The following is a 17,595-nucleotide window of genomic DNA, read 5'->3' as shown; positions in this document are numbered from 1 at the left end:
CATGGAGCTGGATATATTTATCTTCAAAGGAATGATTTTTAATCTAGAGTTCTATTAGTTCATTGCTAATTTTTTTTTTTTTTTTTTTGTGGGACCCTTGCCGGCGGCCGGGGAACGAACCGGTACTGCAGAGGCTGCCAGCAGCCTTGCAGCCCAGCGCTCAACCACTGTGCCACCAGGGGAGGCCCAGTTTATTGCTAATTTTAAAAACTTCTTTCTTTTATGGCAGTGTTGGGACAATGGACAATATTTAATGACAATAAATTTCAATATTAATTGTCCTGAATTTAAAGATGGTACTATGGTTTTACATATGTATGTATGTATGTATATAGACTTTCTTAATACTTAGAAAATATACACATAAGTACTTAGGGGTAAAAGGTTATAATGTGTGCTCTTAAACGGGTCTTCAAAGATGTGTTTGTAGTTTATAAAGTAAACGTGTGTGCATGTGTGAGTGTGTGTGTTGTATGTGTGGAGAGAGAGAGAGAAACAGAGAGAGAGAAAGAGGGGAAGGGAAGGGTGTGGTAAAATGTTTGCAATCTACAGGTGGAGCATAGAGGGGAATTCATTGGAAGTCTTACAATTTTTCTTTGGGCTTAAAATGAAAAGTTAAAAAACCACTGTTTTCATGAACCTATTGTGATAACAGATAATGGATTTTTGAAAAAGTCATTATATGGTAAAACAAAAGATATTCAATTTTATATTGTTTTCCAGAAAAGAAAAAAAATTAAACTGGTCTATGAAATTCAAGACTGAGACCACAGAATTGCATTAGAGATTACAATTCCATTTTGATTGGTAAAACAAAATAAGGACATTTTTATTAATAAGTTTTCTCAAACAATAATTTCATATACATTGAAATGAATACAATTTGGGGGTTATGGAATATAATGCTTATTTTTTTAGGCAATGGATAGATATAGAAAATTATACTTGTTTTTCTTGAGATTTGTAATGTGAAGTTAGTTGCTTCACAGTTTTAGTGTTTTCCTCATTACAAAAGATGATATTGTCTTAGCAATCACATTTCTTCAGCTGTCTCATAATGGCTTTGTAGTTAACTTTTCACCACACAAGCATCTATTCAGTGCTTTTCCTTTAAGACCTTGTAAATAAAATTTTGACTACGATGCAGCTTCTGTCCTTGGATGAGAGAGAAGGAGACACAAATAAGTGAAAAACAATGAATGTGAATATATAGTAAAAATAAGAATAGAGTGCTGTAAGTGGTATATGAACCATTGTAGAGAAGAGTATGTCCAATTCCATATGGTGGGGAAGGTTAGGGAAGGCTCACTAGATCACTTTTTAAAGTTTCCCTTAGAAACACCATCCAATGTGGGAAGGAAAGATCTAAGGAACTATATGGAATATCCTAGATCTTTCCTGCTTCATGTGAGCCTTTGATTACCTGTATTCTCAAAATAAGCTCAACATTAGAGTAAGATCTTTAATTCACATGAGTCTGACTTGACAGTCTAATCCACACTATAGCTCTATATGTAAGCATCACCCTTCAGTGGCTTCCTATTTTCTGTTTAACAGTAACAGCTATAGTCTCAAGATGATGTGTAAGGCCACACTTAGAGATCTTAGTTCCATCTCTTGCTAAATTCCCCTGCATTCCAGGTCTATAGATCTTTTGATTCCTAAAAAAGTACCAGAATAGCTCCTGACAGTTTGTCTTTGTACATACATTATCCTCTAGGAGCTGCTGGCATCAGTTGCCCCAGCCTCCCTCCATGTCCTTAATCCCCAACCCCATGCCTTCATACTTCAACTCAAATAATCCTTCCTCCACGGTAGCTTCTTCTGACTCTAGTGAAGGACAGGTTTGGTAATTATCTCTCTCTCTCTCTTTTTTAAAAGAATATCCCTAGAGCACTTAGCTTACAATTATTTTCTTATTTGTGATTATTTGATTTATGTAACTTTTCTATTAGACCACAAATTCTGTGACACCAGAGACTCTTTTTCTATTTACCATGGTAGCATGATGCCCACAAAAGTTCTGGGCACTGAATTTTAGAAACATTTATTGAATGAATAATAAAACAAGGAAAAATAAATCTGGTAACAGTGTAGATGGACCAGAGGTTAGGAATCAATTAAGTATTCATTCTGATAGTCCAGCAGGAGATAATTAATACCTGAGAAAAGGAGACAGAATCCACCTCTGCTACTTATTATGCAGGCTTTTGGACAAGTTAGTTAACTTCTGTGAAAAACCGTTTCTGTGTCTATAAAAAGAGTTTAATAACAGTGCTGATTTGCCAGGTTTGTTAGAACAATTACCTGCGACGTTGTAGGTAGAGCCCAATGCATAGGAATTGTTTGAGCAGTGCACAGAAATGCCTATCATATAATCCTATTGCCAGATCTGGGTTGCAAACTTTGCTTTCAGCTTTCTTGTGGTTAAAGTGAGAAGGGAAATTGGATCATTTAGAAAGGTCATGGTGCTCTTAAGATAAAAATAAACTATGTGTACATGAAAAGCAAAGCGATTCCCTTCTCTCCTCCCTCACCCACCAATGGAAAGAAATTTCCCTTGCTGATTTGTCAGCAAGAGGCTTGGGAAGGAAGTTGTGGTTTGAGAAGACCCTATCAAAACTCAATGAGTTTTTGTGGCTACTTCATATGTCTAATGCTCAAGGTCAACCAATGCCAAAGTAACTGTGCAAGAGGTCATTGCTTTGGCGCTCTTTGGATGTCTGAAGTGACTAAAGGTTAAAACACAGAGTAGTTTCTTAACCTGGGATGTAGGGCATGTGTGAAATGCACAAATTGTGAGATTTACCCTCCTTTATCCTCCTTTGGGGAAATAGAGAAATTGCCTCCAAAGAGGGCTTTGCTTCTCGCAGGAGGAAAGACTGTGTAGAAGCAAATCAGCTGGGAGTTAGGTGTCACAGGCTTCACTCCTCAAGTCTCAAGTGTGGGCCATGGGTTGACAGTGAGGCGAGAGCACGGGCATTCCTCACAGAGCCTTAGTGTGGCTCTGGGCTCAGTTGGGGCCATGGGCATGCCCCGTGAGTCAGGGCCAGGCAGATGGTAGGATTAACAGTGTGTCCCAAGATAGCTGCATCATGGAGGGAAGAAATATCAGTTGAAAAGTCATCAGTGACCCAGGCACATTGAGATGCTTTCCCAGGATGTGTCATCCAAATGGAACCAAATATTTTTGAGAGCAAATGCTATTGGGGGAGTCACAAATGAAAATGCCGTGGAAAATTCCTCCAGTAGAGAATGGGTGAAAAGAACATTTTAAGCAGAGAAACAGCATTCTGATGTGTCAGTGACTGACTACTCCCTTTTGAGTTGGTTCATTTTGTTACATTTCTGTGTAGGTTAGACTTAACTTTCAACTTCTAGATATGGAGGGCCTACATAATACTATTTGGCAAAAGATACTTTCAAGCAGGCCTTGGCGTTTATATGCCTTTAAGGAGGAAGAGGATGTGAAACATCACTTTTCCCTTCTTTTCATGATCAGCCCTTCTGAGAGATGGTATAGTAAGTACATCTCTCTGAAGGGATGGCCAGAAATCACATAGATTAAAAGGGATGGATTTCTCTTTCTTCTATGAAATTATTTTGCTATTTGAAGGATGATGTGATATCTTCTGATCAAGCGACCTTACATGTAGCAGGTTCTATCGATCTCCTTTCCATAGCTCAGACCATGGGTGGGTCTATGCTCCAAGTCAGGTGCATGAGCCTGGGGAGCAGCAAACTGGATCTAGCCTGCCAACAAGGGCCAGGTGGGCGTCAGTGCTCAGATATGATATCTCTGAAGAGCAGGACAGGATGGAGCCTCCAGAAATATCCATGACTACAGTCAGTAGGGACTTGGCAAAATCCAAACATAGCCACCCAGATCCTACTTAATTTAGTCTCTGTGTGGAGGAAGTAAACAGTACTCTAACACGGACAAGGTTTTCCGAGAAGAGGTATCTGTACTTATAAAAATGTCTCACATTCAGAGTGGGAGGAAGGAGAGAAGGGGGAAAGGAGAGGACAATGGACTGGGGTGAAGGACTCTGGGTGCTTAGGTATTGGGAATATCACAGTGACTACACCTGAGGGGGGAAATCCTATCCTGTCAAAAACTAACAAGGATGTAAAACAATGGTACATCAATTAAAAAAAAAAAATTGTGCCTCAGTTAGATATACCTGGAATGTACTTGACACCCAACTGAAATATGAAAGGAACGTCATACATGCTACCTGAAAGGGCAATATGACAGTTCTGTGAGGGAATGTCTGAGTTGATATTCTGTGAGGGAATGTCTGAGGGAATGTCTGAGTTGATATTGTTTGCTACAGAAATGGGCTTAAGTCTATGCAACATTTAAGGCACAAGGCTGAGCCCATCTGGTGTGGAGTCCAGGACACGAATTTCATTTTGTACATGGGCACAGCTGGAGGTAGACAGTCCTTATCCGTGTTCTGATTTCTGACTCTGAGAAGTGTGCCGAAATTCAGGAATTGACCCTGAGGAACTTCTAAGGTCCTTTCTGAGAATTTTGGAATATATTTCCAAATAAATCTTATGACAGACTAGACAACACCAGGGTTTGAATTCCTTGGTAGAACAAGAAGATAAGCAAGCTATTTTTAAGACCTGTACATAAAACTGTCAGGGCTCAGGTTTAGAGTAAAGCAGACTCCTTTTTATGGGTTACAGGCAATTTTTAAAATTTAAAAACCTATAAAAATGTTTGAGCTGTTTATGTGTTTATTCTGTTCACCACTGTGGCATAAACACATTGCTGGTAGTGACAATAGCCAAAAAGGTTGAGTTCAAATATTTTTCCAGTGAGAGATTTGATCTAAGCACATGGTTTCCTTCTCTCTGTGTCCAATGAAAGAATAAACTATAAACAGCTTCTCTCTGAATTTCAGCAATTGAGTATTTGCTATTAAAAAGCAAAACAGAACAAATTGTCAGCAGTTCTCGTGGCTAAGAAAGTTCTTCTGGCTAGGATGCTTTTCAACTCTATTGAAGATCTCAAACACCTGTATTCCTTGAGACCTGGGGCTCCATCTCTTACCTGAGGAGCCGGAGTTCTGCCAGCAGAGTGGGGTTTTGTTGAGCCTTCTCTGGAGTGGGCTGAGAAGCTTGTTCGTGCTCTAACCGCAATCTCTGGATCTCCTGTAAGATTTCTCTTGGGAGAGAAGAGGAAGAGAAGGAGCCAGGGTCAGTTAACTTCCATGGTATCCACGTACTAGTATCTAAGCAGATTAAAATCACCAGAGCAAAGGAAAAAGGGGTCACGCTATGTTTAGGAGCAGCAGCAACCTTTACTGTCAACTGTGTTTATAAGGCTTGGGCTATAGCTAGTTGGGTGCTGGGGATGACAGGCTGACTGACTTCATTTCCAGTACAGCCAAACCCTGGAGCCTTCAAGCTAAGTGTTATCAAGAAGGCCTAATAATCTCTCTTATAAGTAATATAATACCTTGGTAATGTGTTCAACTTTGAAAAGTGCACTGCTTCAGAGACAAAAACGTATCTTCCTATTATTTATGATCACAGTCTGGCACCATCAAGTACCCAGAGCTACCAAGTAAGAGGTGCTTTGGGGGAAAATAAGGATAAATGGTGCCCATTTCACAAAACTAAATAACTCCATTCTCTCATCAGGGATGAAATGGCTCTCACTGATTTTTTCTGAGATGCCCCCAGTTAGGCAAAATTCTATCTCTTTTTCTTAATATTTTCAGTCTCACAATGGATCTCAATGAAGGCAGCCTTAGAAGGAAAGTGCTATTAAAAGGATTCACTATAATTGAATCTGTGACATAAGAGTGCTAGTGGTGTGACCCCTGTCGGGGGGAGACACGTCAGTCTATTATTGATGTTGAGGCCTGGCCTGCCCTCCATTGAGGTGAGCATTAGGCCAGCCATTAAAGACAGCTGACCTGTACAGAGCAAATTATCCCTAAGTGAGTTAGACACCATTAAGCAAGGTTACAAGTCACGTGCTCTTGATGGAAGGGGTGGGTTTCCCATCCAACAGAATGCACAAGAACCAATAAGACAGAACAAAGCACCAAGAATGGGAAGTGAACATAGTGAGTAAGGGGGTTGTTTCCATCTGAAAGGCTGATTTACAGCTGCCTGCTTCACAAGCATGCCAGAATCAAGAAGCTAATGACCTAACTCCTGAGGGTGTAATTGTGTACAGCTTGATGATTAGTAATACTGTGTTCCACATTTGAAAGCTGCTCAGACAGTATAACTTAAAAGTCTGCATTGTAAGAATTTTTTTTTTTTTTTGGTGGGACCCTCGCCGGCGGCCGGGGAATGAACTGGCGCTGCAGAGGCTCAACTGCTGCACCACCAGGGGAGGCCCATAAGAAAAAATGTTTTTAAATATGCACAGAGGTAGATGTTATCTATACTTATTGTGGTGATCATTTATTAATATATATAAAAATATTGAATTATTGTATTAGTAAATCTGAAACTAATATAATGTTATGTCAGTTATCTTCAATTAAAAAAAAAATTATGGCAGAAAACCTCCTCTGAGAAAAATTGGTCAAATGGCAAATTAGCGTATATTTGATAAACATATTATAGCATCTTTAGTTAATTTCATGTCTTTGTGAGAGCTCACTGACTATGGGATTAATAATGGTGAAGAAAGCACCTTAGTGTGGATTTTTACCCTCTTCAGGAAACTCACTAGCGGAGAGGTGACAGAATTGAGAGCAAGGTAGCTGGCTAATGGAGTTATTTGATTACTGAGTCATCACTTCAGCTGCATGTCCTTGTCTTGCGGCTTTTCCACAAATATCTGCATGGCTGACTCTCACCCAAAATGTCATCTCCTCAATAAGGTCTACTATGATTCTCCTAATCATAAGTGTAACATGCTCCTGGCATTACCGCTACACAGGATTCCCATCTTCTTTTATCTGTTTGTTTCTTCAATGCACTTGTCACCTAAGTATGATATACTTCACTTATTACATGTATTGTGTGTCTAGCCCCCTGAGGTCATATAGATATTTATTGTTTTTGTTCCTAGTGCATACCTATCACCAGAACAATGCCTATCACAGAGTGAATGCTCAATAAATATTTGTTAAATTATTATATGATGAAAGCATGAATGTTTGGAAGAATAAATGAACAAAAGAACAGATGAAATAAATGACTCACACAAAAAAGAAAGGCTAATTACTAGTGAGTCACTAGACCTCTTATGGGTTTGGTGAGAAGGATGAATTTAAACCTTTTTGGTTCCCTTTGGTGTTCCATGGTGAAAATATTTCTTTAAAATAAATATCCCAGGGAAACCCAATATGTCAAACTATTAACAGGGAGTAGCCCTGGTTGAAGAGAAGATAAGCCCTGTGCTGTTAGTGCCTCCTGCCTCCTCTTTGGGTCTGCTGAGTTCCCAGGGTAGCATCGGGCTCAGCCTGAAAAGTCAGTGAACTGGATTTAGAAGATCTCCTCCAGAACTAACATCCTGATATTCTGAGATTCCCAGCAGGTTTCCTTCCTGTTGTTTTTTTTAAATTATTATTTATGCAGATGAGAACTGGTGTGTAGGCCAGAGGTACAGGGGGTGAGAGGGTCACCAGTGACAGAGTGGGGAGCAGAACCGGCAGATCTTCTGAAATACACTGCTGAGGTGAGCAGCAGATGAGACAGGAGAGGTCTTCTGTGCCATGTGGCACCCCTGGCTGGGGATGGAACTCATGCTGCGGTAGTGATAGCACTCCCCAGGCCACCAGGGAGGTCCCCTGCTTGTTGATTTTATGGACAGAGCCATGACAAAATGATTAACCCAAGGAAGCCAAAGAGAGTAGTGTTGATAAGAAAAAATTATGGTAAGATTTGTAATGAGTGGGCCTCCCCAGTGGCACAGCGGTTGAGCTCTGGGCTGTGAAGCTCCCTGAAGCCTCGGCAGCGCCAGTTTGATCCCTAGCCACCAGACGAGGGTCCCACATGGCGCGCAGACCTCTCCTGCCGCCCACTGCTCCCCTCAGCAGTGTATTTCGTCAGTCTGCCTGCTCTGCTCCCTGCTCTGGTGAATTCTCTCACCCTCCCTCACTTCTGACTGTACCCATGGCTTGTATAAATAAATAAATAAATCTTTAAAAAAAAAAAAAAAGATTTGTAATGAGCATTGAGGGCTTAGGCTATAACCAAAAAATGTATTTTCATCTTATTTCATTCAATGCTCATACTTCTATTATATATAGGTACTACTATGATCAGCTTTATGAATGAGGAGATTAAAGTACAGACCAGTTAAAAGTTCACCAAGTTCAATAACAGGTAGGTGGTAGAGGTGATCTGAGCTCAGGTTGCTTAGCTGCAAAGCCCATGTATGTCAGACGCCCCCAGTCTTTGTCACTTGCCCTGACAGGTCTATCCTAGCAGGCTGTGACTTACATAACGTAATTTGAAGAATTCTGTAACTTCTAATACTAACCCCATCTGAGACTTCCAAGGGTGCTATAAGGAAACTTTCTCTTCTAAAAATCATTGCTGAAATGTCATGGATTAACTAGAATAGACAGAAATCATGAAGTGAAATCAGGGACTCTATTCTTGTCTGAAGCTCAGAGATCTGATCACTGGATTAACTCGTAGATTATAGGCCTCTGGGGTGCATTTCCATGGTACAGGAGTATGACATGAATAAGCTTCTGGGACCTGGTTCTGGGGTTTTTACATAACTTGAAGCCTTTTAGGGGGATGGGTTCAAAATGGACTAGATACACATCACAGATGGGAAGGGGATGAAATACAAGGACATGAAGAACACATGGACAGGATGAAGCTCTTTCCTCATCTCTTCTCATTCCCATTTCTGTATTCTTTCTTTGGCCTTAAAAGCATGTATTTAGAGAGTATAACCCAAAAATGTGCTTGAAACAAGCAGTAAAAGTAAAATCACAGCACAGCTGGGGACAGTCATGGTGCTTCCTGCTGATTCTGGAATAGAAAATAGACAGTTTCACAGGGAGACCGAGATCCCTGGTGTATTTCTTTAAAGGAAGTCCCTCAAGTATTCTATTCCCATGCTGTGTGGAAGCAGAGATTAGAAGTGAAAGCCAAGTGTTTGGGCGAGGTGGGAGAGTAGGCTAACATTGAGCAAGACATTTATTTGGTGGGCTCGTTAGTTTTCACTTGAGTCTTTTTTCTATGAATATCACATATGGATGCTTCCAGTCTTACTCCTCATCTTATCCCCTGTGCCAGCCGGGCAGATGGGCTCAGTCCTTTTCTCCAAGTTCACATATATCCCTACCTGGAATTCTTGCCCACATTTTTCACTGTCCTGGAAGGCCCAATTAAAAATCTACCTTCTACTAAAACTAAAAAACTAAAAAAACTTTACACTATAGAGTTTACCCTACATAATTGAGACTAAAGGTTATACTGGAACCTGGGTGCTCACACTTGGGCCAGTATCTTTTGGAACCATTTCTGTAGCTGAGTTTGGGGCCATCCTTTGCTGGGTCCCTAATCCAGCAGCTTATGACAAATTCCCAAGTCACCCTCACTGAAGGGAGCAGCTCACCTACCATAGTGTTCAGGCCTGGCAAGGTCCCTGCTCCCAGGTCCTGGAACATGGACCTAACTTTAATTCCAGGCTGGAATTCTGATTTTGTTTCTAGGTAGTGGAGGTGTTTACTGGTATTGTGCTTGGCATTGTTGCCAAGTAAAAAGAACATTGATTTGAAGAGATGCAGTTCTGTCCATTTATATGGATTTAATGGGGTCTAAAAGGAAACTTGAGTATCTGTGTTTTTACAGCTTCTCAGTGAAGTCACTGAACCAGGAGGCACAGGATAATCTGCTAGAAGATGACTGGGGATATGCTTTCATTCCCAGACACTGTGGGTGGGAGTAACTGAATTCTACCTTTCTGGAGTCTAGTATGAAAAGTCCCAAGGCACAAAGGCCTTTGTGCCTTTTGACCCAATACTTAATGCTTGTGGGAATTTGCACAAAGATAATCAAAGATACTGTAGTACTGTTGTACTGGAAAAAAGCATAAAATATCCTAAAAACTTATAGGGAATTGGTTAAATAATCTATGGCTTGCCCCAGTATTTCATGCTTTATAAATAATGTTGCAGGAAAAAAATATACTGCTCTAGTCAAATGTTTATGAGTTAAATTAAAAAGCAAATTAGATCTTAGTATGTGCCATCTGATCTCAGTTTGGAGACTAGCAGAGTATATATGTATATATGTGTGTGTGACAGAAAAGGATTGGGGAAAGTACCAACATTTATACCTGGTTATTTTTGGATGTTTTGTTTCAAAACACTGATCTTTGTACACTTAAGCATCTTTTAAAAATTTTATAATCAACTTTGTAACAAAAAATAAATTATTTTTTAAGGAAAAAAAAAAAAAAGGTTATACTGGAAAAAAATTAGGATATAAACACACACACAGAGACACATAGACACACAGACACACAGACAAAGAGTCTGTATATTGGGGAAGGTATAGGCATCTGTCAGTCACACAGAATTGTTCTGAGGGTGAAATGAGATGTTTGTGCACATACTCTATAAATATTTAGGATTGCCATTTTTCTGCCCCCTAAAAACCCCAAAGACAGACCCAGATTTCTTACTGTTTCCACCTGGCAGCTACAACCATCTGCTCATTTATGGCTCCTTATTGGTTACTGACCATACATTTTAAAGAAAAGGGGGATCAAATTAGGAAATTATGAATAAAAGGACTCTCTAGAAAGTTAGTTCCTTCTCAGAAAATAGCTTCATTTTGGGCTGAGTTCAAATGAGGCCTCAAACTGACATGACCTCATTCCAATTAAAACAGTTGACTTCCCTATCCCATATACCTACTTTCTTTTTTTTCTTTAGCTCTATTTTTTGAATTTATTATGGCACAGTAACTGATTTTCTGGCATCCACTATATCTGACTGAGTTATTTTGAATAACCATTCACACCACACACTGTAGGCTTATTTTGGCTAAAAGAAAAAACAAATCTTTAAAGTCCAATTGTAGTATTTGCTAAGGTCATCAATAGCAATTTTTTTTTTTTTTTTGCCTAAAGGAGGTGAAACTTTGGATTAAATCTAATTATTAAGGATTTCAAACTAGTCCCTTTGGAATATTACTCAGCTACCAAAATTAACTCTTTCTATTTGTGACAACATGGATGGCACTGAAGGGGATTATGCTAAGTGAAATAAGTCAGAAGAAGAAAGATAAAGACCAGACGATATCACTTACAAGAGGGAAGTGTAGAGAAACAAAACAAAGGGTCAGATAAAACCTAACTAAGAACAAAGCCTAGAAAGATGACTATAGAACTGAGGCTACCAGAGGAGGAAGAAGAAGGGAAGGGAGTACAATGGACTATGGGGGTACAGTGGACTGCGGGTATCTTGGTAGGTGGGTATGGTGTGGTAACAGCACCTGAGGGGGGAGAGTCTATACTTCCAATACATAAACAAAGCTATAAACCAGCATCACTGAGATGAAAAAATAAACCACCAAACAAAACCCCCCAAAATTAGTCCTTTCGGCCATTTTCTTTTTTCTATGTTCTTTTCTTTCTTTCTTTCTTTCTTTCTTTCTTTCTTTCTTTCTTTCTTTCTTTCTTTCTTTCTTTCTTTCTTTCTTTCTTTCTTTCTTTCTTTCTTTCTTTCTTTCTTTCTTTCTTTCTTGCTTTCTTGCTTTCTTGCTTTCTTGCTTTCTTGCTTTCTCTCTCTCTCTCTTTCTTTCTCTCTCTCTTTCTTTCTTTCTCTCTCTCTCTCTCTCTCTCTCTCTCTCTCTCTTTCTTTCTTTCTTTCTTTCTTTCTTTCTTTCTTTCTTTCTTTCTTTCTTTCTTTCTTTCTTTCTTTCTTTCTTTCTTTCTTTCTTTCTTTCTTTCTTTCTTTCTTTCTTTCTCTCTCTCTTTTCTTTCTTTCTTTCTCTCTCTCCTCCTTCCTTCCTTCCTTCCTTCCTTCCTTCCTTCCTTCCTTCCTTCCTTCCTTCCTTCCTTCCTTCCTTCCTTCTTTTCTTTCTTTCTTTATTTCTTTATTTATTTATACAAGAACTGGAGTACAGGCCAGAGATGTGGGAGGGTGAGAGAATTCACAAGAGCTGAACAGGCAGACAGATCAAAAACACTGCTGAGGGGAGCAACGGGCAAGACAGGAGAGGTCTGCCGAGCCATGTGGGTATCTCCCTGGCCAGACAGGAATCAAACCCATGCTGCAGAGGCTGTGGATAGCTTCACAGCTCTGCACTCAACCCACTGCACCACTGGGGAGGTCCTCCATGTCCTTTACTTTACCCAAATTGATGTAAAGGCTTGACGATAACATCTGAACATGGTGCTTCCATTCTTTTATTGTCTACCCTCATCAATACCTATACAACTTGTTATAGGGGATGTGAGTTGTCCATGCTACTCACATACTTTTCCACAAGCCTACTTGCCGCCTCCGTTGACACCACCCACAAATGCTGTTTACCTTTCTTGGGTGGTTCTTCTACAGGATTTTCAGTGCCTTTACTCATTTGAATAATAAATACAGACTTTTATCAAAAGCCCCCTTTGTTCCTAATCCCCCTCCTGACTTAGCACAATTATTTGAATAGTAGATATAATAAATGTCATATAAAACAGAAAGGGCAACTTTACAGATGTACTATTACCCAGAACAAATTTCAATTTGTGTGGGTCTTTTTTGCTGTCTAATTCTTCACTGTGCTTCTATTCATTCCTGTCTTATTCTTTGTTTCTTATCACTTTGTAAATTAAGAGGGATCACATATAGCAAACATCTCTGGGGGGGTCAGATTTGAAACATAATTTCAAAGACCATTAAGACATGGTGTCACCATCCTTATTTGTAATGTCTTATTGGTAAAAGCCTGGTCTCAAGGCTATTAAGCCTAAATCTTTTTCATTAAGAGAAATGTACTAGCTTGTATTTGCCTTTTAAGTTTTTCTGTGGAACTTAAAAGAATATATTGACCATTTATCCCCACATTCTCAACTCAAATTCTATAGGTGTGAAACAAAGATCCAACCTCCCCTTTATCAGTCTGATTTCAAAAGTGACAGTGGTATTTAAAATGGGAGTAAGCATTAAGACAAATATATAGTTTTCTTATGAAGCTCTGAAGTTCTAAAAAGTCAACATCACTGCCTCTAGATGTCTTCCTTTAGCTATGCATTCAAATTGAAAAAACTGAACATTTTAAAGCATGACTATGGGTTATTAATAAATACACACTTTTATTAATGGGAGCCGCGCTACTCATGTCGTCTGACAAAAGTCCGGGCATGGGGCAGATTTCTGAAAAATCAGGAATCTCGTTAGCTGACTCCAAGATTCTCCTCATTTGTTTATGGCTAGTTTCTACCATTGCTAAAAATATGCATTTAAAAGTAAAACTGCAAATACTGATCAATTACTCAATAACCAATTTGATGGCAAATGGCACTGCATAATACAATTATTACATTTTTTATAAAATTAGTCTTTCTCTGCCAAAAGGCAGTCAACATTTGGCCTTACATTAACAAGTGAAAAAACTTCTGGGAACAAAAGGCTGTAAACATCCCTTGGCCAAGTCTTTAATATGGAGATGTGGTCCTTTGAGGCAAGGGCTAATTGGAGAAGGAAATTCTATTACTTTAAAGATAGCAGTTGGGTGGCAGAAGTGATCCATGCTCCAAGTGTAAGAAAATTCCTGATGAGCCATAGCTAACTCCTGCTAAATTCTTCCTGTTTGTTTAGGGCTGATTCCCCTGAAGGTGACAATTGGTATGGTAGCTGTTAGAATATGCATTCAAGAATAAGTCAACAGCAATTTTATGACTGGTCGAGCTAAAACAATATAGATAATAATTTCTAAATAAAAGCCTTCTGTTTTTTACTTCAATCAATTAGTTATATGTTGGTCTAAACTTCATAGGTTAGTTAGAAATAATCTTTGTCTCCCTTCCCCCAGGTAACTTCCTGCCCTTTGTTTCCCTCAACCCATAGTTAATCAATCGTTCACCATGGCAAACTTAGAAATGTTAGTTGTAGACACATAGGCTTTTTGCTAGTAATACAATAACTGTTGGATTGTTTAAAGTAAATAACTATTTTGAAAACATTTGTTTAGCAACTGTGCCTTCTTTAAGACAAAGAATAATAAATGTTACACCTCTGCTGGAAGGCAAACAGACCCTTGAAAAAGGACATGTGCTAATTGTTATCTTCCTACCTTATGCTTGTGTACTCACGATTTGCTTAGTATAAATAAAGGGCTGCTGAGACCCTCAGCAGGATGATGTCAGCACCCTGATCAAGTGTCTGCGTCTCCTCATTCCCTCTCCCCTTCCCTTACTATTTTTCTCTACAATTGCGCCGAAGCCTTCCCATCCTTCAGGAACCCCTGACACCCAGACTGCTGCGGCTGGCTCGCAACATTTTATCAAAAGCCTGTATGTCTAAAAAGCCTTACCTGTTCTTGTTTTCTAGTTCTGCAATCAACTGTCTTTGCTGCTTATTTGCATCAATGGTGAAGGAGATGTCAGGAGCACTTCTCTGCTGAGTTGGCTGCTGCAAAAGATGGGGTTTACACTATTTAATATTGGGGTTGGGAACATGTGTGAGAAGACAGGAATGGTGACCTACGCAGTCAAAAAAAGAAGAAACTATGTGCATTAAAACAAAAAATTAAATCCCCATTATTCTTTTAAGAATCAACTTTGCCATGGATTTGGCACACATCTCCACTATGAGGAAGCAGAACCGAATTCTATGGCAGGCAAATACACAAAACATATTGAATAATGGTTTTTTAGCTTTCTAACTTGAAGTTTTGGGGGAACTATTTAATAATTCTGGCCATTCTGTCTCCATTGCAACTATTATCTCATTATGATGAGTTAAAAAATATGGCACCACTGAAATAACTTTCTCTAGCGCTATTGTTTAATTATTGTACATTTAAAGTCATAGTTAATATGACTTTATTTCTTTTGGTCAACATTAGAATTTCTTTAGTCATATATGTAAATTTACACAGATGGATATCCATCCATCCATCCATCCATCCATCAGAAAAGTCATGATGCATTTTTTTCTGTTTTTCAAAGAAAAAATATGTCATGACTTTTCTAACAACTCAATATGTTCATACCGGCATCATTCTTGGTCATTCGACTAACTCTAACAACTGCTGTATATGTAGCCATAGCTCTCTCCATTCTTACATAATTATATACATACAAATTAACAAATTATATAAATTCATATAAAATAATTTTTGACTAGATAAATATATACATATATAGAATACATATATTAATGCATGCAGAAATAATTATATGTATATAGAGCATTATATACTATATTTATATATGGACTTGTATAATTGGGTAAGTGTATTTAGTCAAGGGTTAATTTGTCACTGTTTTATAAACACAGGGTCAGATTATATATATGTCCCTCTGCCTTTCTCTTTAGTACATTGTAGAAATCCCTGATGTCAATTTTTATTGCTTTTAAAACAAAATTTAAAAACCACAATGAATTTTTCTACCAAAGAATGCCAAACTTTGAAAAATGGCTCTGACTGCCTAAGTCCAAAGATGTGAAGAAGCTCAGCTTTCTGTTTTAGGTCTAGAGACCTGATTGTAGGAGAGATTAAGCCAGGTAGAAATGGCTTTCATACAGCTTTTCTATCATTTAGTATTTCTTCTAACAAAGAAATGAATTGTGATGCTAATGAAGAATTTTGACTTCCTATACTTTATCTCCTAAGTGGCTTTGTACTGTCATGTCTAGCATATGGTAGTTTTGACCCGTGTTCCAAGTTTTTCTTCTGATTTCATTACATAGTTTTCTCTTTCTTATATATGTTTACATATTGATAAAAGTAGAAACTCAGCTGAGTCATTTGTGGGTCTCTGTGGAAGCAGTGGATGCCAAATTGTTTTAGGTCTTGTGGGCTTTACATTAGCTCTAGCTCTTCAGCTCTGCTGTTGTAGTGTCTACTATAGATAACACCAACTCTAAGGTGATATAATGAACACACCATCCTTTCAACTCAAAACTACTTACAGATGAAGTGGACTCTGCTGCCAGTCTTGCTGCGTATCTGGCGATCAGCCTATGTTCTTCATCAAGGCGGTTTGAACTCTCAAGCATACTGTTAAGAGCAGACCAGGAAGGAGAGTGTCAGGCAACTCAGAAAGACTGACATTCATATTACCACCAGGGGGTTTTGCTATTCAGTTTCAGTGCCAAAATTTCAAAGCTACTCAAAATGCTGTAGGTTAATGATCTCAGACTTAGATTCATGACATGATATATAATATGTGGCCAGGGAGGTCATTAATAAATCCTGTCTTCAGTGAATTCAATTGTTTCACTAAGAAAGTTCCAAACAGAAATGAGTATTTATGAAAAAAGCATATTTATGATAAAAGAATATTTTCTTTTTAACTTAATTTTATTGTCTTTAATACTTTTATTACCTTATACCCAAATAATGCATATCCAAAATAAACATGTTAGAAAATAGGGAAACAAGGAGAATATAAAATCCAATTGTTATCAGTCTAAAGTTATCCCCACCTCCTTGTACTCACACTTGTGTATAATCTGCCTTTAGTATGGTCTGGTCTTACTTCTAATGAACAGCATATGGCAGAAGTGATGGAATACCACCTCTAAGATTTGACTATAAAAAAGATAATCATTTCCTTCTTGGATATGTTTCCTCTTTCTTGAGCTCATTGGATTGCTTGCTCTGTGAGAAGCTAGCTGCCATGTCATAAGGCAGCTTTGTGGAAAGGCCCATGTTATGAGGAACTGGAGTCAGCCAATAACCTTGTGAATGCATCACCATGGTCAGAGTGTTCAGATCACAGCCCTGGTCAGCTTGATTGCAACCTCACACAAGTTCTTTTGTTGGAGGCACTAAGCTAAGGCAAACCTGATTCCTGACTCTTAAGCACTAGGAGATAATTTGCTATGCAACAATAGATAATTAATAGAATTCTCATTTATGAAATTGCTACCGAGGTAATTTGCTGTTTTATATTTACCTCCAAAGAAATGGAGTTATAGTAGTGGTTTCCAGTGACATTAATAGAAGTTGTTTAGTGTCTCCTATCCTTTTTTTTTTTTTTAAGATTTATTTATTTATTTATACAAGCACTGGGTACAGTCAGAAGCGCGGGAGGGTGAGAGAATCCACCAGAGCCAGAGCGGGCAGCAGAGCAGGCAGAAGGACCGAAGTACACTGCTGAGGGGAGCAGCGGGCGGCAGGAGAGGTTTGCACGCCATGTGGGACCCTTCTCCGGTGGCCGGGGAGCAGCTGAGGATTGAACCGGCGCTACAAAGGCCGCAGGCAGCTTCGCAACCCAGCGCTCAACCGGCGCGCCACCGGGGAGGTCCTGTCTCCTATCCTTTATAGAAATTTTTCACACTAGGCCCTCCCTTGGTGGTGCAGCAGTTGAGCGCTGCGCTGCGAAGCTGCCTGCAACCTCTGCTGTGCTGGTTCAATCCCCGGCCGCCGGTGAGGGTCTCACAGGGTGCAACAGACCTCTCCTGCCGCGCCCAGTGC

The 17,595-nt window shown here is 39.1% G+C and overlaps 1 protein-coding gene across 10 annotated transcripts in view; it reads right to left on the bottom strand.

Annotated features, from left to right (window-relative positions):
- DTNA (dystrobrevin alpha) overlaps nucleotides 1–17,595 on the bottom strand; it is a gene marked incomplete at both ends in the record, with an annotated part of 118,948 nt that overhangs the window by 25,147 nt on the left and 76,206 nt on the right. For 7 of the 10 annotated variants that reach the window (XM_084252316.1, XM_084252317.1, XM_084252318.1 and 4 more), the window contains 3 exons: nucleotides 5,066–5,179; nucleotides 14,482–14,579; nucleotides 16,086–16,173. In XM_084252316.1, coding sequence (XP_084108442.1) covers nucleotides 5,066–5,179; nucleotides 14,482–14,579; nucleotides 16,086–16,173 — 300 coding nt within the window. Of the gene's footprint in view, nucleotides 1–5,065; nucleotides 5,180–14,481; nucleotides 14,580–16,019; nucleotides 16,174–17,595 lie in introns of all 10 variants that reach the window. The other 3 variants (XM_084252313.1, XM_084252323.1, XM_084252315.1) reach the window with 3 other exon arrangements.

Source organism: Talpa europaea, assembly GCF_964194135.1.
Source record: "Talpa europaea genome assembly, chromosome: 13".
Taxonomy (NCBI): Eukaryota; Metazoa; Chordata; class Mammalia; order Eulipotyphla; family Talpidae; genus Talpa; species Talpa europaea.
This window is presented reverse-complemented; position numbering and strand designations above follow the sequence as displayed.